At 40.1% G+C, this 22,147-nt stretch overlaps 1 protein-coding gene across 1 annotated transcript; it reads right to left on the bottom strand.

Annotated features, from left to right (window-relative positions):
* Positions 1-2,957: 2,957 nt before the first annotated feature.
* Positions 2,958-19,490, bottom strand: KLHL31 (kelch like family member 31). Its single transcript, XM_071741723.1, has 3 exons — positions 19,282-19,490; positions 15,718-16,921; positions 2,958-12,064 (listed from the first exon to the last, which is right to left on the bottom strand). The coding sequence occupies exons 2-3, from the start codon at positions 16,887-16,889 to the stop codon at positions 11,332-11,334; spliced, it is 1,905 nt and encodes a 634-aa protein (XP_071597824.1). The 5' UTR covers positions 16,890-16,921; positions 19,282-19,490; the 3' UTR covers positions 2,958-11,331.
* Between the last annotated feature and the right edge of the window lie 2,657 nt (positions 19,491-22,147).

The following is a 22,147-nucleotide window of genomic DNA, read 5'->3' as shown; positions in this document are numbered from 1 at the left end:
AAAGCCCTGGAGTGGGTCAGTGACTCAGCAGCAGAGCAGTCTGAGGGGCAGGCAGGTTTTGTTTGTATTTTGTTCCAGGAAAACCAAAAACAAGTCATGTAGGCCTGGAGAAAAGCTTCAAAACAAGTGAACTGGAACAATCACCCCCAAGTTGATGCTGTCCAGAATTTGGTTCACAGTCCAACACTGAATGATGAACAGTGAATGTCAGATCATTTCATCCTCAAAATCTTCATTCTCTGTAAATCTCTGCCAAAGTTGCTCTCTGTGGACCAGGATTCCTCTTTCTGGGAATCTTCACCTTCCTGATGGCACAGCATGGCACATCATGGATTCACGGCACATGTGACATTCTTGTTGCCATCCTCTTGCTGAGGGAGCACAGACCTTCTGCTCATGATATAAATGAATACTCACAATACTCATTCTTCAGCATTTTCCAGTCTGACTATGTCCATTCATGTCCTCAGTTATCAATACCAACCATTTCCTTGGTCCTCACTATTGCTTTCCCAGTGCTCTCACATACATTCCTTCTTACTTCACCCATAACTATCCAGTTATTTTTTGTCTCCATACTTAGGAAAGATCAAAAGCAGTCTCTAAATGCTGACTTACCTGCATGCACATGTATTTGCTCTGCACCAGCCTGCTAAGGCTTAAGAACATGAACACTTCTGAGCTTCTACAATTAAACACAAAGGCCTCAGAAGAAAACTGCAAGCCAATGAAATCTTCAAGTGTAGAGAAAGATGGGTAATATCTAAAGTGGAATTCAGTTTGAGGTGGAGGCCCTTAAAATAATGTGTTTACACGTAAGTATAAAAATATGCTTGCTGTTGGTGGTCAGTGCCACAGGGGAGACGAGTGGCTGGATTAAGTTGCCTAAATGTTGGTGACATTTGAAGTATTTCAGAAGCCTGAGATATGTGGCTGGCATTTACAACCCAGAGGAAACCCAAATCCTTTTCCATGACTAATCTGTCCCTTTTTAAAGTGGTCTGCCCTCCCAAAGAGATATGATCATATGGGAATTCTTTGAACACTTCTTTCTTATATAACTGGATGCAGCTTCTGGTACTGTGAGCCAAACTCATATATCTTCCTTCACAGCTTCTTCTGGGTGAACTAGGTAGTCTCTTTTCTGTGACTCACTGCAACAATTTCAGTCCAGAAATAAGCATATCTTTTGTTTCAAAGGGTGTTTTGATAAAGTATTCAAGTTGATGCTAAAAGCTTTGAGTGTTATTAATACTCATATAACACCACAGGAGAGCTCTACATTGGGTTTTAATAAGTGGTTTAGGATCTCCACTTACTTTTTTTTTCTTGTTTTTTGCTAATATTCCTTTGGAGTCAAAGTGCTTTGCTGTTCACCTCTATCTCCTTCAGAAGAGCTTATCTGATCTGTTACTTCTGACAATGTGGCCAAGGTGTCCTTTTTCCAGAACTTGTTTGACACCAGCAATGAAGCAAAGAGACCCTGAAATGTCACCGACGGCCTCATTGGCTGCTTCAGTGCATTTGCTATTGTTCCAGTGAGCGTGATCTCATGGAAAGCAGAACATTCCTATAACAGCAAGCTATAATTCACTGCCTGAACTCTCAAGTGTATGCAAGTGACCAGTGTAACAGCTTCAGGGCAGCAGCTGGGCCAGGAATCTGGTTTTTGCACCATTCTCCCAGCAACATGGGAAAGAACTGTTTTTCCCATCTGCCAAACCAGCAGTTTCAAAAATGCATTCATGCTGCACTGGGATGAAAGCAAAACATATTCTTGGAAAAACTTGTCCTGAGACAAGATACCATCTTTCAGGGCCCTGTCTTGGGAGGCAGAGAAGAAATCTATTTACCCTCTCTCTCCAAGAATGCTGAATACTAAATTATTTATTAAAACTGGAACAGCTCTGACAGAGGGGACTGACACACTTCCAAATAGGTTGGTGGTGAGATCACACATCTGGAACATGCAAACAAAGTTCTTATGTGAGCACAAAAGATGTGTGTCCTCCACAGGCAAGGCTGAGTGTCTCTCACAGCGACTGCAGGATTGATGCTCTCTCATGGTGACCAGAGATTTATCCTGGACCTGAGAAGCTTCCTCCTGATGAAAATGTTGTCAGACCTCATGTGCTGCTATGTACGGTAACAAATAAGACTTTCTCAGCTCATCTTTGGTGAATGACACCCTGTATTTTTCAGGACATTGCATGAGGCTGTCAGGATCCTCCAGAGTGATAGTCTTTGCTCCCAAAACATTTGCAGGCAGTAGGTGGACACATGACAAAGGGCAAGGCCACTGTTGAAATATGTGTTTTTACATGATGTGACCATTGCCTTTGACGTTCTCCTCCTCTTTCTCCCCTTTCCCCACACCACCAGCATTGCTGGCTGCAGTAAGTGTTTTATGGCTTTCCCTCTGCCAGTCCCCCCTTAGTGCTCCCAGTTTTTCTCTGGCAAGCGCCTCTCTCCTTGCCCACGCCGGGAGGAAAGCTTCCACTCCGGCTGCTTCACCAGGGCACCCCCCGCTCCCTCTTGCCCGCCCCGGCACTGCCAGCTCCGTCCTGCTGGTGCCCTCCAGCGTCTCCTTCCCGAAACAACTCAGCAGAGCAAATCCTTCAAAAGACCCTGCGTGAGTGATGCTCCACTCGGGAAGGAGTCAGGATCAGGCGCCGGATTTAAATTTAAATTTGAATTTAATTTCACTCTACCCTTGACAAAAGGCGAGAAATTTAAGGGCTCAGTTGACAGTAGTCGAGGCTGAGAAAGTCAAGTTTTGCTGCCTTCAGGAAAGCACCACGGCATTCCCGGTTATCTGAGCAGCTATTGGGAGCGTTGCCTTATCAGAGATGTTCCCCGTACTACAGGGTCGGCGCTCCAGTTAGGAGGTGGCACAACAGGACATGGAGTGGGAAGCTGTGATTTGGTCTGTAGCCGGCTGAAGCGAGGAACACGAGTTACAGACCACGAGATTTTTATTCTGAATTTTTTGTTTAGATAAGCAACTTGAATAAATTCACTGTTTGGCTCAGAATAATCCCTTACATAAACAGCAACACTAATAAAAAGCCCACTCAGTTTGGCTGTTTCTAATTAACTTCAGCAAAGTTGTGACCTTCCTGATCTTACTGGGTGTTCTCATGTTGCTAAGTGAGGGTTCAACTTAAGGAATACATGTTGTTCTTCACATGAAAAAAAGAATACATAGCCATAGGCTTGAATAACATTTACCTGATCAGTATTTCACAAAAATGAAGAAACAGACCAATTTATATTGGCTTCTACATGATGGGTTTAAGTTGGTATAATGAATACCATAAATCTGTGCAGGACCTACAGCTAACCTATGGATAATTCAGGGTAAAACTGGCTTTCACTAAGTGAATATTTCATGCATAATTTTCAACCCTTCATGAAGGAAAATATGACCATAATAAGCTCTGAAATGTATATCCAGAACAAAAACAATCAATCAATCAAACAAACAAACAACCCAAGTTTTCTAGACCCTTAAGTAACAAGGAAAACATTACACAAAATAAAGGATCCAGCTAAATTTTACTTCAATCCATGTTTGGGTTTTTTTTCCATGCTGGCAAACAATTCATTTGTCAGGACTTGCTTATGTTTTTTCTTGTATATCATAGTATAACTGTAAATTTGTCTTTTGGGCAGTTTTTATCACACAGATTCATGGCTTGACTCCTCAAAATCAGCTCTGAATTTTGATCTGCTCTTCTTCAGCTCCCAGCACTGATATCCATGATTGTTTACTTTTTTATTCCTCACTTTAACATTACTGAACATTATTCTTTCCACACCAGCTACTTGGCTTACCTGGCTCTGAACAGCCATAAAGGCAGCCTGGTTAGAGGGCGAAAATTACTGAAGAGAAGAAATTGGCTGCTGAAAAATATTGATAGTGAAAGGCCTGCCAGTCTGGGACTGTGAGCCCAGGGACTAGGCACATCTTTGGAAAGTGAGATCAGAGTACCTAGAAAACAGAGACATCCTGAGGTACCACTGATAAGCACAAAAAAATGGACTGTAACCACAACTTATCATCTGAGAAGGTGTCAGACATCCTATAAAAATAAATTGGTCTGAAAGAACAAAAACCAGTATCATCTGTTGGCTCTTACAAGTGAAAAATAGAAATTAACACCATCTACTGGCTGCTGGAAGTATAATGTCCTACACTCTTTTATTCCTCTCTGTTATAAAGGGGACTTAATTTTTATTCGACGTGAAGTGTTTCTGAGAACTTCCTGGTTGAATGCCCTATGAATTTTCTATGAGCTCTTGGACTGATTCTCAGTGGGGATGCCCATCTGACTCCAGGCTTTGTGACAAGGATCTGCTTTGAAGGGAGACCCTGTTATCTTACTGCTTGGGTCAGTCCTCCTGTCTTTTGGGGATGGTGAGGTGTCCCGCCCGCAGAACTGGTTTCTTCCTCCCTTCTGAGATGTTTTGGATAATTCTGAAAACTGATTCCCTTCATGTAAAAATTACATATACTCATATACATATTCTGTCATAAGTATATCTCCTGTTAAATTATTGTTGATCAGGTTGCTTCACTAATAAGCTTCACTAATACAGCTCCACAGTAAGCTGTAGTAATCTGTAATAGTATTTACCTACTTGGGTATTACTGTCATTGGTTGTACTACCATGTTTCTTGATGCTATTATTGATTGACATCGTGCTATCAGCTGATACTCTATTACTGGCTCCTGATAATAATTTGTAATAGCTTGATATTTATTCATTCTTATTCACTTTATTAAACTTCACATTAGCTTTTTCCACCATAGGCATATTTACTAGTGGTGATTTTTGTAGTTGCATACTTGCTGGAGGTGATTTTTGTGGTCTTTCTGGTAACTTGTAATAAAGCAGAGAAGTGTGGAGGACAAAGCCTCTGTGTCCTTGTGTATTATGGAATCCTAGGAACACAAAGTCATGATTTCTGCACAGCCACAGGCTGGGTAACCTCAAATCATGACATCTGCCTAATGCCAAATCACACTTTGAACCAAGCTCTTGGTTTCAAAACACAGAAAACAGTGTTTGGCACACCAGACCCTCTCATCTGTGGCACTACTAAATTGGTCTTCAGAATTCAGTCTTCCTTTTTTCCTTGATTTTTTGATGTTTTTATTTCCAACACTGTTGCTTATACAATCCAAATGAAAACATGTTCACAATTGCTGATCAGACATGTGATCCATCATCATTTCTCATTAAGCATTTTGATTACAACAAATGAGTGTGGAATTCATTGTCAAAAAGCAAGTTGTTGTCCGGGTAATATAATGCAAAAGATAAAAGTGGCTCCAGTGTCACACGCTGTAGCTTATTGTGAAGGTGATTTGACAGCCTGGGTGTAACAAACATTCCAGTTCACTGATATGAAAGGAAGGATCAGCACAGGGCTCAGAAAACAAAGCATATTTCAACTGCAAACAGGCATTCACTGGAAAGAGATTTTTGCAGTTTCCAACTGATTTTACAGTAAGAATGTTTGCACCATGTGTCAACAGTTTTATTTAAAGCATACAATGAAAAATACCAGTGTGTTGTTATTCCTCTTAACTACAACTGTGCTGCACTCATTTTTTAGATTTATATGTAGTAACATTCTGACATTATACTTGCAGATTTTTTTATGTTGAAATGTGTTCCCCTTTGTTATCACAGTCCATCCTTATAGTGAGTGTATGTTAGAAAACCTTTATGTATAAGCAACATGTCTAACACTTATAAGCCAGGGAAATGCTTTACTCAAGTAAGTTATATTTTTAATTTTTCTTGTTGACAAAAAAACTGCCAAGGCAGCAACAAATCCAGTGTATCTAAAGGTGTATGTTCCCATTCTTACCAACAGAAATTGACTATGTATTTCTCTGAAGTTTACTAATTGACTATATTTTTACTGAAAATTTAATTTTCATTGAGACAATAATGAATTTGTACAAGTCTTCTTGCTTGGCAAAACTCATCTGGTATAAACTGAATCTCTCATATAACTATAAGAATTGTATGTATTTTCTTTTAATCTTTAGGGAACTTCTAGGATCATAGCACTTGCAAATGAGCACCAGCAACTGATTTTTCATTCCTTTTTTTTTTTTTTTTTTTTTTTTTTTTTTTTTGGCAGGCATTGAAGAATATGTCCTTTTCCTGTATGGTGGCCACCAGTGATGAGATTTTTAAAATTAGATTCACAGGTGAACTTTTATATATTGTTTACATCTGTGCATCTTCTTTGGTGCCCTATGAGTCACTCAGTTGTGGACAAGAATGAGAAAATAAAAGGGGCATGGAGGAGTAGAAGTCTAAATCTATGCATCACAATGTTTTTTATTACTTACAGAAAGTTGATATTTAAAAAAAGGATGAGAAGATTCATTGCAAAAAATTCAGAAGACTATAGTGGTACTATTTATTGGCTTCAACTGCCTTCTCCAATCTGCCTTCTCCAAGCTTTAGAATTTGAAAAAGATTTCCCAGCTTGGCTAAACCAGGTTAAAGTGGATTCAATATTCAGTTGAACTGAGAATTTAAGATACTGGCAACTGAAAATTGGGTCTTGCTTTTCATAAGAAAGGCTGGGCCACCTCAGTTAGAGAACATAAAGAAAGGCTGCCTACAGAAAGGTGTGTGTTGAAATAGGTAATTCCCTCCAGCATGTATTTATCAAACACTGTTGGGAATGGGAAAAAAATCCTAGTCTACTGACTGTGCTACAGGGCTACATCTTCCTGTTTCGACTGACTGCAGTTTCTTGGACCTCCTATCCTGTGTGTTGCACAAACACCCTTGGAGCAGAGGTTTTTTTTTTGAGCAGCCATCCAAAGTGAAAAAATCCTTACAGAGAAGCTGAGCCTCTAAACATTTCAAGCTCCTGCATGGTAAGTGGGCAGTTGAGCAGCAATATTGAGGAGCAGTCTAATACCTCAGTGTTGGCTTTCATTGAGCATTGTCTACCTAGGAATTTAGTTCTTGTATTTTTATTTTCCAAACATAAACACATGAGAATAACTGTATACAGTAGAACTTGCTCTGAATTCAATAAAGTAAGCATGCTTCTGCAACTATTTGTTTGACTGTTGTGTTTGTAACTAAAATTACCAAACCCAGCTGTTACCAGTGAAAAACTCCCTCTAAATCCAGCATGGGTTTGGAGAAAGTTAAAACTGTAGGATCAACTAATCTAGGTTTCAGGACAACATAAAGCATAGTTTTATTCAGTCATTTCATTCATCATGTCCTTCTTTGTGCAAGAACTGCTACTTTAAAATCTCAACACAAAGCAGTTTTCAACACCTCATAGCTTTGGTTGATGCTAATTTTGTCTGCTTCCCTCTTTGACCAGCTAGAAATTGGCACTTAAGCTTACTGCACTTTTGGCTGATCCACAGACAATCCTGTGGGTTAACTTCAGGAAGATACTAAATGAACATGATCTCATCCTTATTAAGAACTAAGCACAAAATCTTCCTTTCAGCAGAAGTTTTCAACAGTAAGTTCCTCCCTCACAACCTTGTAACGTACTCTCCCATGCACCTACACAAGTATGAATAAAAAAGAAAACAAAACACTTTCAAACTGTTTCACTCACAGACTGAACAAAGCTTATTTTCAAATTTGAATACTTTGGAAGCACAGATGTTGTCCACTATAAAATGCACAGGCATAAGGAATTTTGGAGATCACAGCATATATGATTTTTTCCTTTCTATTAATATAGCATTAAAGAAGATCTCTGTCGTGTTTTAACAGTCTGCATATCACACAGTTGTAGGCTCTCAGCTCTACTTTTAGAGCACTTCCTAAACCACATTTTAAAGTTCCTTTTTTGGATACGCAATATTTCAAGTTCTACTGAGATGTTATTAGACATCTGGAGACTGAAAACATGGTAGTGGACAATGAAAGAACACTGTACCATAAGACACAACATACAAACTATTTTTCACAGTTGTAACAAAACAAGTTTGTACATAGAAATGTCACAAATAGCTCAGTACCTTTGTATGATCCAAATAATATCAAGTTCAGCTGATATCGTCACATATTAAGGGTCAAATCCTGGCTCAATGTGCAGCTGACACCTAAACAGATGCTTAGAGAAAATAACACGAATAATACAGCTACTCTGAAGTGCTATACTCATAACAATTCCATTTGCTAATCTACCTAAGATTTTTGGCCTGAGGTACATACCTAATTTGTGCTACAGAAGAATCCCATGGCCAGTGGTACTTGGCTCCTGCCCTGGGACACATCTTCATGCATTTGTTGTGGCCAAGGGCAGGGGTGGCTGAGAAGCAGAGGTCTTCCTTCTTTGTATGATTATTTTGGCAGGCATCTGTATCCACTATTCTGCCAGAATTTGGACAGGAGTTTGAAATCCTGTGCATCTTACTCAGTAGTCTCAGCAAAGTCAATGGAACTTCTTTGTAAGATGAAAAGGATTTGGCCCCCAAAGTTTTTAACCCTTTAAGTAGTAAGAGAGTAGTTTCATTGCACTTAGCCCATCATTCACAAATACCTTTCTACTCAAAAACAGAAGATGGTTGTTGGCCTATAGGAAGTGTTGACTCACAAAAGAGGAAATCTTGCAGCAGCACCTGACTACTCACAGAATTTTTTAACTCCGTTCCAAAAGGGAAAATGAGAAACTTGTGTATGATACAATTTCATCCAATGTCCCTCTGAGGCCAAAATTACTGTTTCTTCAGTTCCTAAATACCATCTTTTGGGTACTCTAGGAACACTGAGTAACTCAAGTATGTATACAACTATAATTGGATATCACAGAATCATAGAATATGCTGAGTTGGAAGGGACCCTTCAGGATTACCAAGTTCAAATTCTGTCCTGTGTGGGGCACCCCCAGAATCACACTTGTGCCTGAGACTGTCATGCAAACACTTCTTAAACTCAGGGAGGCTTGGTGCTGTGACCACTGTCCTCATTGTACTGGGTGGATAAGGAACTTCATCTAATAGCATTAAAATTTAACAAAAGAAAAAAAAAATTGGAGCAGATGGATTTTTCAAAGAGCTTCCTAAATAACTTTTATATGGAACACATCGTTATGACTTTGGGAAAAAAGAAATTTTGCTCTCATCCATAAGAAGCTTTAGGTGACTTGAACAGGTATGGAATTCCACGTTTTGTTCTGTAACTGTGGATTTTAATTTTTAATGATTTGAATTAAACAGGATAAATAATAACGGTGTGCTAAATTAAATTTATCAAAATTATAAGACAGCATTACTCTGACCAAAAGTCATTGCAATGCAACGTATTCTAATAACATGAAACACTGAAAGATAGAATTTGGGATTTAAAATTGTATTGTCAGGATGCAGACACCAATCCTAAATTAGAACTGGAAAACATAACTGAATACCATAGAGCTTAATCCCAACTGACAGAGTGAATTAATTCATTTCTAATACTGTGTCATGCTCATGCTGCTGCTCAATATTTAGGTGCAACTAAGCTACAAAGAGCAGAGCATGCGTCCTGAAAATGCTTGTGTCAACAATATCTGCATTACAGACAATTTTATAGCATTTCCCTTTTGCAAATGAGATAGCAATTTGGCTGCTTTGTACACATTCCTAAGAGCATGACTTCTCATTGGCACCAGAGGCTGGAGGTGTCAATGATAATCTGAAGAAACTGCACATGAAGCCACTATGAACTGGTTAAGGTGAGTAAACTTCTACCTTTTTGCAGAAGGATCTAGACATTTTGTGCTGACAGCAGGCCTTTGATATCTATTTCTCAGGGGACATTATAGGCCATATATTCTTTTGGTTAAGGGAATAGGATCTGGTTTCATGCTTAATTCCCTCACTGCATGATAAAATTAGGAAGAAAAGTTATTGGAAGGTAATCTGACTGAAGTCCCAGTGAAGATTAGAGTCCCAGTGACTGATCACTGGGAAAACCTCACAGATTTCAACAGGCACAGCATTAGTCTAGCCTTTGGAAAAATGTGAATAAAAGCTCCTCAGAAAATAAAAAGCACTGCAATGAAGGCTTAAAAAAGAAGTAATGGTATTCCCAGGAAAAGGTCATTTGGGGTAGTGTTGAAGCTACACATGCTAAGAAAGGTGTTAAGTTTTTTCTTCAGTACTATTGAGGAAACTCTCTGATTTTATCCAGTTTTCCCAAGGTTCACCATTTTTCACACATACACTCTACTCTTCCAGGCAGATCCTGCAGTCTTGATTCTGTTTTGTTGCTCACTGGGACAGGAATTTGTCGGAATACTACTGAATAGGAAGGATGCTCTGTGCTTCTCCACTCCAAGAGGTGCCTCCTGGGATGAACTCAGCTTCCAGATTTTGGCCTGGCTGCAGCAGTTCCTGTCTCCTCACACTGATGAGGACCTTCTTGAACAAGAACATCACCTGGACAAGCATTCCTACTTGGAGGAATACTGACTGGCCTTCATGCCTTCCACCTGGAGTGACAAGAGAGTCTCCCTGGCATGAGGAGGAGGATGGGTCATGGTGTTGCATCTTGGTGTACACATGGAGATCAGGAGAAAAACCTAGTACCCAAGGCAGGCCTTGGGGCTGTCCCTAATGTCTGCAGAAGGTAAGGTAATTCTGGGGATTCAGGTCTTGAAATGTCACAGCATTTGATATGAAAAGGAAAGGGTTTCATGGCATAAGGTAGGGAACCTTCCTAACTTCTGAAGGAGCAAAACTTTTGAAATTGCCACAGGGGGAGGATGCACATGCTATATGCTATGAATTGTGGAGGTTTATTTATTTGTTTATTTTCCCTGTTTTCCAAAATAGAATATGCTTAGAAACGAAAAAAACTGACCAATTTTATGACCATGTGGCACATTTCTGATCTATGCTGAGATTTATTACTAGCAATACCTGACTTTCATTTTGAGTTCTGAAAGCATTTAAAACTCAATATTAAAAAAGCCCCACAACAATCTTCTGAAGCAAGTTTATATCTATTTTACAGGTAAGGAAACAAAGGCACAAAGAAATGAAATCATTTGCCACAGATAACACTAAATCAGTGGCAAAGTCAGGAAAAAAATTAAATTCCCTTTGCAGTAATGGCTTAATTCTCTTTTCCTGCTAGTAGAGTCTATCTTATCCCTAATATTTTGTTTTGTGCCACCTGTATTAGATCATGAAAAGTGCTCAGTTTGCACTGTTAAAATTGCTGCAAAACCAACGATTTTTTCCATATAAGCACAAAAATGCTACTTAAAGGGTTAATTATACTGCTGTGCCAGTAAACATTTGTACTTATTGATGCTTAGACCTGTACTTAAATACTGACTGGGACAGAAGAAACTGAGCTGGCCCTGGACTCTCTTGTCTTGGTGTTGGGCATGGATATTGTACAACAGGATACGCCCACAGTGGCCTCAGGCAGCTCATCTTCCTCTGTCCACTCATTGAGGTCCGGATTATAGCACTGAATGCATTTCTTATATTTCTTCTCTATTTCATTCCAGCCACCCACTAAGTAGATTTTCCCATTAAGGATGGAGGCACCAGCAGTGCTGACTCCAGTTTGGAGTGGAGCCACGTAACTCCACTGCCCTGTGTAAGGACTGTAACACTCCACGGGGAGAACGTCGACCCTCTCAGCTCGCCCCCCCAGCTGAGACCCACCCATGACATAGACCCTCTCCAGCAGGGACACTGCACAGTGCCAGCCCCTTGGGGTGCTGAGGCTGGACTTATCCTGCCAGCTATCTTTGCTGGGGTCGTACACGCACACTGAGCGAGAGTAAGCATTATTAATGTACCCTCCTGTCACCAGGATCTGACCATCCACCACGGCACTGGCATGGCAGCACCTGGGCACCTCCAGGGGTGCCTTTGGCTGCCACTGATTTGTGGCAGGCACGTAGCACTCAATGGAGGAGAGGGAGCCCTCGGGGTTGCGACCACCCACGGCATAGAGGAGGCCATTGAACACGTTCAGGCTGAAGTGGGTGCGCCGCTGGTTCATGCTCGCCAGGTGAATCCAGGTGTTGAAACGAGGATCGTATCTGAAAGCATTAAAAAAGAGGGGAACTGTCTCACATACTGCTCTGCTCAATTCCACAGCTCAGTCCCTGTCCCACTGCTGCTGCAGCTGCAAAGCTGCTGAGATTTTAGTCACTTATTTAGCCCGTGGAATGAAACCGGTATTCTGGATTAATTTTCCAAATATATTTAGTTTTTGATTGGAAAAAAAAAAATGTGCTTGGATCACTCAGACCTGGTGTTACTTCAATGAAGTAAAACTGACTTCTGTGATTTGATTTTGTGCAGTAACCTCATTAGAATATTGTAAAGAGGTACTATCAACATACAACAGAAATTTTAGAAGCTTTTTGCAATTTACACCTACAGAAAACATGTCAAAATTTACTCAGAGAGTTTTTAGAAGTGTTATGTGGTGAATTACATTTGCATCTTTTTGGCACTTTTTAAATGATATGTGTTCTTTCCCTGCCACTCATATGGAGTAAGAATTATGTGGAAACAATATATCTGCTTTCTAATGATATACCTATCTGAAATAATATTCTCTGTCTTTGAATTTTAAATAAGTGATTTTGAAATATGAAATAACAAATCATGACTCCTGAAGGACCTGAGAGAAGGTCACGAGACCCATACATTTATCCTGTTGCATGCTGAGGGCACCAGAGAATCATACATGAGAAGTCCACATACATTCTGATGGGAATTACACAAGTGGACTGAGAGCTGATTGAGTCACCAAACCTAGGGGGCCATGATCAAAGGTGGGAGGTGAAGTTGGAGGCCTGTAGCCAGCGCTGTCCCCCAGGGTCCAGTTTTGTTTAACATATTCATCAGTGACCTAAATGAGGGGACAGTATATGCTCAGCAAGTCTGCTGATGATAGAAAACTGGGATGAGTGGCCAACATGCCAGAGGGCTGTGTTGCCATCCAGCATGACATGGACAGGCTGGAGAACTGAGCAAAGAACCTAATCAGGTTCAACAAGGGCAAATTTGTTTGTGCTGCTGGGAAGAAGCAACCCCATACATCAGTACAGGTTTGGGGCTGACCTGCTGGAAAGCAGCCCTGATGAGAAGGATCTTGGAGTCCTGGTGGCCAGTAAATTAACCATGAACCAGCATTGTGTCCTTCTGACCAACAGTGCCAATGGTATCATGGGATGCATTAGGAAGAGTGTGGCCAGTAGGTTGAGGGAGGTCATCTTCTCCCTGCACTCTGCCCTAGTGAGGCCGTATCTGGAATACTGTGTTCAGTTCTGAGCTGCCCAGTTCAAGAGAGACAGAACTACTGAGGAGAGTCCAGCAGAGAGCAACAAAGATGATAGGGAGACTGGAGCATCTCCGTTACAAGGAAAGGTTGAGAGCTGGGATTGTTTAGCCTGGAGAAGAGAAGACTGAATGAAGACCTTATCAACGTCTATTAATATCTAAAGAGCAAGTGTAAGGAGGATAGATCCAGACTCTCAGGACATTAGGACAAGAGCCAATGGGCACAAACTGGAAAGCAGGAATATCAGTGTAGCCGTGAGGGAAAATCTTCTTTACTGTGAGGGTGGCAAGGCACTGGAACAGGCTGTCCAGAGGGGTGGTGGAGTCTCCTTCTCTGGAGACATTCCAAAACCACCTGGATGCAATCCTGTGTGATGTGCTCTAGGCAGTCCTGCTTTAGCAGGGGATTGGACAAGATGACCTCTAGAGGTCTCTTCCAACTGCAGTGATTCTGTGAGTTGGCATGCCCCACGTTAACAGCGGAACGGGGAGCAGAACTCATCCAGTGGTGGATCCCAAGGATTCCCCCACCTCTTCCCCATCACCAAGGTGTGCACTGAGCACACAGCTCTTTGTGAGACAGTGAAGCACACCTTAAAGACAGAAGTCAGGAGAACAACAGCATAATCTTTATGAAACCTATTTTTGAAAAAAAGTAGATTACACAATAAAAATGACCTAGGGAAAGGCTCTGCAGAGGGATCTCAACAGGCTAGATCAATGGTCCAGGTCAGCTGTAAGAGGTTTAACAAGGCCAAGCATTGGGTCTTGCACTTGGATCACAACAACCCCATGCAACACTACAGGCTTGGGCAACAGTGGCTGAAGAGCTGCTCAGAGGAAAAGGACCTGGGAGTGTTGGTTGATAGCTGGGTGGTGACTGTGAGCCAGCAGTGTGCCCAGGTGGCCAAGAAGGCCAAAAGCATCCTGGCTTGCATCAGGAATTGTGTGGCCAGCAGGACTGGGAAATTATTGTCTCCCTATATTTAGCACCGGTTGAGGCTGCACCTCAAATATTGTGTTCGGTTTTGAGCCCCTTACAAGTAGGACTTTTAAGTGCTGGAATATGCCCAAAAGGTGGCAACAAAGGTGGTAAAGGGTCTGGAGCACAAGTCTTATGAGGAGTGGCCAAGGAAACTGGGGTTATTTAGCTTGGAGAAAAGGAGGCTGAGGCTGAGAATGATAGCTTATCATTCTCTACAACTACCTGAAAGGAGGTTGTAATGAGGCAAGGGTCAGTCTCTTCTCACAAGTGACAAGGGATAGAACAAGATGAAATGGCCAGAAGTTACCACAGGGAAGATTTAGATTGGATCTTACACATTGGATATTATTAACTTCTTTACTGAAAGAGTGGCCAAACATTGAAAAAGGCTGCTCAAGCAAGTGATTATATCACCATCCCCGGAGATATTTAAAAGACATGTAGATACAGTGCTTAGGGAGATGGTTTAGTGGTGGATTTGGCCATATGTTAGGTTAACAGGTTGACTTGATCTTAAAGGTCTTTTTGAACCAAACCGAGTCTATGAGTCCCTTATTCATTAATCTTGCATGTTGGTTGAAGTTATCTGGAAGTGCCTTCTGGAAGCAGAAAAGCACTGATAGGACTGCAGCTGTATATTACCATTGCATGTCCATAGTGTGTTAGCAGATAAAAAACTGCGTTGTCTCACCTCCAGCCTTTGCTTCAAGCTCTTGTGTGCTGTCAAGCTTTAGATTGTGCTGTTCAAAAACTTGTATCACCAATCTGATTATTGCATGTTAGCCTGTGCACTCTTCTGACCTCACTATCACCAGTGGAGTCCTCAGCTGACTATATTCAGCTGACTATACTTAGGAACTCTAAGATTTCAGAAGTGAGGTATTATTTGGGGTACAATACAGAAGAGAAATATAGCCTTCAAGAGACTGTGACATTGTTTCTAAAATCTCAATAAAGAAAGAAGATAAAGGATATTAAATGCAGTAAAAAAGCTGTTGAAAATATGATGAATGGTGTGTAGGAAATCAAGATTATAATACCTTAAAGGTGTTTCTCAGAACTTTCTGCAAGGCATTAGAAACTCTTGAAATTTAAAGTTGTTGATCTGGTGCATTTTAATGGTACCCTAGAACACCCCTGAAATTCCTATTTATGTTCCTTTTTATTTTCTCCACTTGGAGTAAGTTTTCACTTCTCTTTCTGCATGTGTAACCATGGTGAAGTTTTTGTGTAACTTCAGTTCCATATTTCTGTTCATTCAAAATTGAATATAGCATAGTAGCCATACCTCCCCAACCCCGTCCCCTCTCTATTGTCTTATCACAGAATCACATGATGCATGTCACAAACCAGTTTGGTCTATCTGCATTGTGTGCAAGTGATCTTTCCATCCTTCTTAAATAAATAACCAGTTACCTGCAGAAATTGCTGACTGCATGCTTGGCTTGGTTCCTGGCATCGTTCTGGTCTTCCCCACCAGCCACATAGAGAAATCCATCCATCACTGTCACACACTGATTAAAACTTTTAGACGGCATTTCAGTCAGCTTCCTCCATCCATTTTCAGGATCTCTGTATAAGATGTCTCTGCTAAGAGATTTTTCTGTTAGAGCAGGGCGTCCCCCAACAGTAACTAAGACTCTGAAACCTCCACGGATCCTCGTTCTTCTGGACTGCAGTGTATTCTGGTGGTAGGGAAGCAAGTGGTAGTTCATGGCATCCACTAGGAGCTTATGGCAGTCTGCATCTTGCATCATTCTGGGAACAGTTTGAACATAACTGACAAGGTCTTGGGCTGAGATGGTACCAAAACGGATGTTACTTAAGAGATCAGCAGCAAACTTAACTCTTTTTTGGTCAAATTCCAGCCATTTTATCGCAATCTGGAATGCAACAATTTCAGAAGGCAACTGCAAGTCATCATCTGCAAGAAGTTCATTAATCTGATCAAAAGTAAGTTTTAAGAACTGATCGGTTTCTGAAAACTCGATGAAGTTGTCTCGAATAAATTTATGTGCTGCTTCCTTGGTTGTTTTCAGTCCGTATGTTTCTGCAATATTGGCAACGTACATACAATTCTCAACACTGATTTCTTGGATTAGAAAATCACAGCACATCTTTACAAGGGAGTGAATCTGTAGATAAATTGCAGTAGAAATAATACTACCTATCGTATAAAGTGAGAGAGTAAGTTTTCCAGTGTAAGCATAAGTGATAACAGTAGCCAGACCCAGTGGGGATACATCATTGAGGTCTACTCTTTGAGTGGACGGATCCTTCTTTAAGATGTTGTGAAAGTAGTCACTGCAGGAAGCCATCACCACCTTATGAACATTGAAGGATTTGGTTTTGGTACTGATAGTCAAGTCACAAAGAAAATTTTCTTGTCTCATTCTGCTTAGACCTTCCAAGAGATTTGGACTATACGATGGGTCAGAAACTTCAGAGGAGATGCAGCTGAAACCATTTCCTCCATCCAAGAGTCCATTCAAGCCATTTAGTTTACTGAGGGGGCCATCTTCCACAATGATAGTCATTTCATTGATATCTGCTTTGTTCTTCTTCACATTCTTCTTCTTAGGGGCCATGACTGCAATAAAGTATTACAGCCAAGAGCTTGCTACAAATAAAATTAAAACATTTAGAGCTGCACTGTTGTTGTAAAATGTAATAGTGGAGTAACTATGCGATCAATACCACCTTTCACAATATATATAAATGCCACAAAACCAGAACAGACAAGATAATCTATCTTTTTAAGAACTATTATACAGTCCTAGATTGTAGTGTGGCTGCTTATTAATAACAATGCATACTCGAATTGTGAAGAATGAACTTATAACACCTAAAAAGAATTCCTTTTTTTTTAATAGTGAAGTCATAAAGAGAACATTCCCCTATTGTCACACTCAAAGACTTACGTTATCTTCCTAAACATTAAATGAGCTTGTCAGAGTTTAAATATTTTAAAAGTGCATTTAAATCTGCCAGAATTTAGATATGAATTCAGTAGTCTGAAGCACAAGAAAGATGTGGGCCCCCAAAATTTGTTCATCCACACTCCAGGTCTAGTACAGACTTATAGTCAAGGTCAGAATTTGACCATAAAATAGGAACAGTGGGACAAATAGTTTTAAAAAACCCACAAGATAAGGCATAAAGACAATGTAAATTTTAATATGTCATCTTGACTTTAGATTCAGTATCTGCTTCACATTTTTTCCAAGTTTTTATAACTTTTTGTTTTCTAGAATGATGATATTCTATGTCCCATGTCAAATTCACAAATAAATTCTACCCATAGCACACTTGGCTTGCTCTTCCATGTCAGTAACTTGAAACCTATAATCCTATATTTAGGATTTTTCCAACTTTTATTTGAGAAAAATATAATGCAGAATGTGTTATTTGAAACAAGTTCTTTATGTGCAAAGGTTAGCAATTACTCCCATGGAGTTATGTTATTACAGATACTTTGAATGAGACTTACTACCTCTAGGCAAGTTCCAGTTCTTGCTGAAATGAAGAGATGAGTTTTTGTTAAAGGCAATGTGAGATTAGCCACTAAATAATTTTCAAAGGAGCTATTTCAAATAAGTATATGCAAATACACCTTGAAGGCAAGCACTGGTTCTCAATAACACAGTTCAAAGAGAATTGAGGAGATCAGAATTCAAATATATTAATATACAGCATTTATGTTCAATATATCCCTTCATTTTTAAACCATCTATACCAGCTAATTTTTTCTGTGGTCTTTGTGCTTGATGATGAAGAAATGCTACCTGGCGAAAAAAACAGAACGACTGGATTATTTTAGATAACTTTATAAAAAACTCCAGTAATATTTCATTCTAAAAATCCCAACACATCAGTTTTTCCTTAGGCACAAAGCACACAACAAAATGGCAATTTAATTATAGAAAGGAATGGTCGCTGCCTGCGAGCACCAGGAATTTTTCCTTGCTGCTGCTGCTGCAAGGTGACGACAACGCGCCCAAGTGGGCGAGCGAGGCCGTGTGTGCCAGAAGTGCCAGTGTCAGCCCTGTGCCACAAGTGCCACAAGTGACAGTGTCAGTGCTGTGCCACTAGTGTCAGTGTCAGCCCTGTGCCACGCTGACGTGAGCTGCGATCCACCAGAGCTCCCTCTGCCAGTGCCGGGTCAGCTGCTGCCCGGCTCCCCCCGTTCCAGCTGCATTCCAGGAGCTGCATCTGTTGAGACCTATCAAGAGTCACCTCCCAGAATAGCAACCTCCCAACAGCTTGCCATTTTAAGACAGGTTCAATCAAAAGTATAGCTGGTGTTTTAGTACACTTTGGTGGCTCAAAGCAACCTTTTTTTTTCGCAAAAAACCCTGTGCTATCCCAACCACCATGTATATTTGTTGACAAAGAATGAAAGAAAAAAACTTCTGGATGTTTTCGTATCTTACTCACATAGTTACAGCTTCACATATTAATAGCCTCAACTTCATTACTGGCAAGGGCATATTCTTTTGGCAGGCATATTTGTGGTTCTAAATATTTTTAGAGACCCATAACTTAAAAACTTTAATACATGCAGCACTTAATGTTTATTGCCTCACTGTGTCATTGCAGACCTTATTTAAACCTGTGATATTTATAAGCTCTCTTTGAAAAAATGTTCACTCTTCAACGCTTTTATCTGAAAAAGTACTTATCCATCAGCAGAAGCATCACCAGAGTGTTTAGTGTGTAAACTTGTAAGTGACAGGACATACAAAAACAGTGAAACAAATCAAACAATCCTACAATAAATCTAAGTTGCTGAACTCTGAAAACCCTGGATGATACGGTTTTCTACATCCGTTTGTTTTCACCTAAATTATGTATCTTAAGAACAACTCATGCTGACAGACACTCGGGGTCCAAACAATGCATTCAAACAATCAATCTTCCCCCCTCCTTTAAAATATTACTTCTAACCTCTATGAAAGTGAGGAGTTAAAAACTCCTTACCCTCCTCAGAAAAATGGTGTCCCAGAGCTGTCCAAGAAGCTGTCAGTGAAAATGCCTCTTCCTTGGAAAATTGAGAAGACAAAAAGAGAGGAAAAGTGGTAAAAAAGACAGAGAAAGATCAGAGGCCACTCGATAAGTTCCAGATTGTGATTTCCAGCGTGACGCTCTGCTGTGACAGTGAGCAAAGGAGACTGGTGCCTGAGCTCGGGTGCTCTTTAAAATGACCCCTCCTCTCTGTGCCTCTGCCCAGCCAGGGAAGCTCAGTTTCCCCAGCCTGCCTGGCCTCTCAAAACCAGGAGAACAACCCTGGACCATCCAAATGCACAGGGACAAGGGAGGAAAGGGAGGATGGTAGATCTGCAGCGGGTAAGAATTTTTCTAGGTAAGGGCAGGGTGGAACCCTGGGTTCCCCACCTCAAAGCTGGGTGCAAACTGGCATGCCTGGGGAGGGGACAGGTTTAGATCAGACATGGGGAAGATAACTTTTATGATGAGGGTAGTGAGACACTGGAACAGGTTGCCCTGAGAAGTTATGGATGTCTCGCCCCTGGAAGTGTTCAAGGATGGATAAGATGAGCAACCTGCTCCAGTGAAAGATGTCCTATGGCAAGAAGGTTGGAGTGGATGATCTTAGAAGGTCCCATCCAACCTAACCCATTCTGTGATTAGACTAGACTATGACCTAAAACAACAAGCAGGAAATGCCAAGGGAAGGCTGGCACTCTGGGCATAGGGAAGGAAACTGGCTGATGGTGATCCATAGCCATGTCCTATTTATTGAAGTTAGGTCACTGCTCCCATTAAGACTTGCTTCTGCTTTCAAGGACACTGGCTCACGGCCCCTGATGCCTTTGCAGAGATGTGAACTTTGACCTTCTGTCTCACCAGAAGGTATCCTGACTTGTGGGTTATACCATACACCAGAAGAGTTTACCTCCACCTCTTGCCAGTCAGTCACAGGAATAATATGAAAGCAAACCTCCACATCCCAGTAGAATTTCATCTCACAAGAGAATTAATGGGGTCAGAGTGACTGTGTGGGAAGGGAAAGATACTGGGAGAAATCGAAGTCAGAAAAAGGGATGATTTTCTCTTGGCTGTACTTCGTGTACTGCTTATCTGGTAGATTTATTTGATTGCCTCTAGGCTTGGACAGGCTATTGCAACAACTGCCACAAAATAACACTTGTTTTGAACTAGTGTTTTTTGGGTTGTTTTTTGTTTGTTGTTTTTTTTTTACCTAGTGTCGTTTTGTGCTAGTGAAGTTACAAAAAGTTAGAAGATAAAAATGAAAACATGTGAAATGAAGATGAAGGAGAGGGATGAAAATCCAGCCCCTTCCTACAGCAACAAGGTAATTAGCTTTCCTTAAGAAAATAGGAATAGCTGTGAAAAATAAGGGACAAAGCCTTATTTTAAGATACATTTTGGCAACTTCTCCTTACTATACCATGGAATTTTTTTTCCTCACCTGTAGACACCTACTTCCCCAAATACATAACTTAGTAAAACACCAATTTAATATGTAGGACAACATCTGTCATCATAGAAGCACATCTCAATATATTTTAATTTACTGGTTCAATCTGATTATAAAACTCCATACATGGACAAGTACCCTTAACTTTTTTTAAGCTGTAATGATTTTTACACAAAGACTACATTCCTCACTGTGCCTTATGAGTTTTAAGAACTTATAAAAGTTATTTTTTGTAGATAGCATAGGCTTATTTCTAAAACAAGACCCCCAAACATATACACACTAGTGAAGCTGACTTAGTGCTCCCTTTTCTAACAGCTCATGCCCAGACTTTCATAAATTTGTATAATTTTCAGATGTCCTAAAAGCCAACACTTTTGAGGGAAATAACATATTGTTATATGCACAAAAGAATATATTGTTATATACACAAAAGAATATTTTGTTATTTTTCAGGTTTGTTTTTTGATAAAGAGGGCAGTTCTCCAGAATAAATACACTACCATGATCATAGAAACAGAATATTATTCTAATTACCATATTTTTGAACTTTACTAGCACATTGTAAAATGTCTTAATGTAAGCCTTATTCAGTCTCTACAAATATGTTTCCAACATCCTTATATGATTCACTGTTGAAAAGAATACAGAAATGACAATGGGGAAACAATCCCAGTGAAAATGGGAAAATTCTGGAAAATTTTTCCAGAAAATGCTGAACATGCTTTGAGCTGTGCAGTACAGAGATAACCATCTTGTAGGACATGCCTGAACATCTCCATTTACTAACATTGAAACAATCAAACATAGAATCATAGTTTTAAAACTCTGGTTGTACATTAGGGCAAAAAACTTGAAACCTTTAGTTATTTGATCTTTAAGTTCAGAAGACAAGTGATAGCATAATTAGCTATTATGCAGCATGCAGTTCTTTGAATTAGTCATTCTCATTTTCCATTAATTTGCACACAACAAAGTGTTTTTAAAAATAACCAGTAACAGGATTAGCTGCAAATCATGATACATTTTTAAAAATCAAACTTTGATTTAATATGTTTTTCCATTTTCAGATATTGTTGACATTGTTTGAAAATATCCTGTTGTATTTCTGCTTATATCCTTCCCAATGGCGTAGAAATTAATTACTATAAGATATTCTCATACTGATTTAAGTCCTTGCAATCAAGTTATGAATTATCTTTTCAGTTGAAAGAGGAGTACATTTTAGAGTTAAGAGTAGTATATTTTTTTGCAATATCTTAAGCCTGTCGAGAGCTATCCTTTTAGTTATGAGTAAATCCTGGGGAAAAAAAATAATTTGCTCCATAATCAACTGATCTATGTGCATGACTAAGGACAATACTATCAATCCATGCAGCAGCAGCA

The sequence above is a fragment of the Heliangelus exortis genome, chromosome 3 (assembly GCF_036169615.1).
Source record: "Heliangelus exortis chromosome 3, bHelExo1.hap1, whole genome shotgun sequence".
Lineage (NCBI taxonomy): Eukaryota > Metazoa > Chordata > Aves > Apodiformes > Trochilidae > Heliangelus > Heliangelus exortis.
The sequence above is the reverse complement of the archived record's forward strand: the minus strand, read 5'-3'. Positions and strand labels throughout refer to the sequence as shown.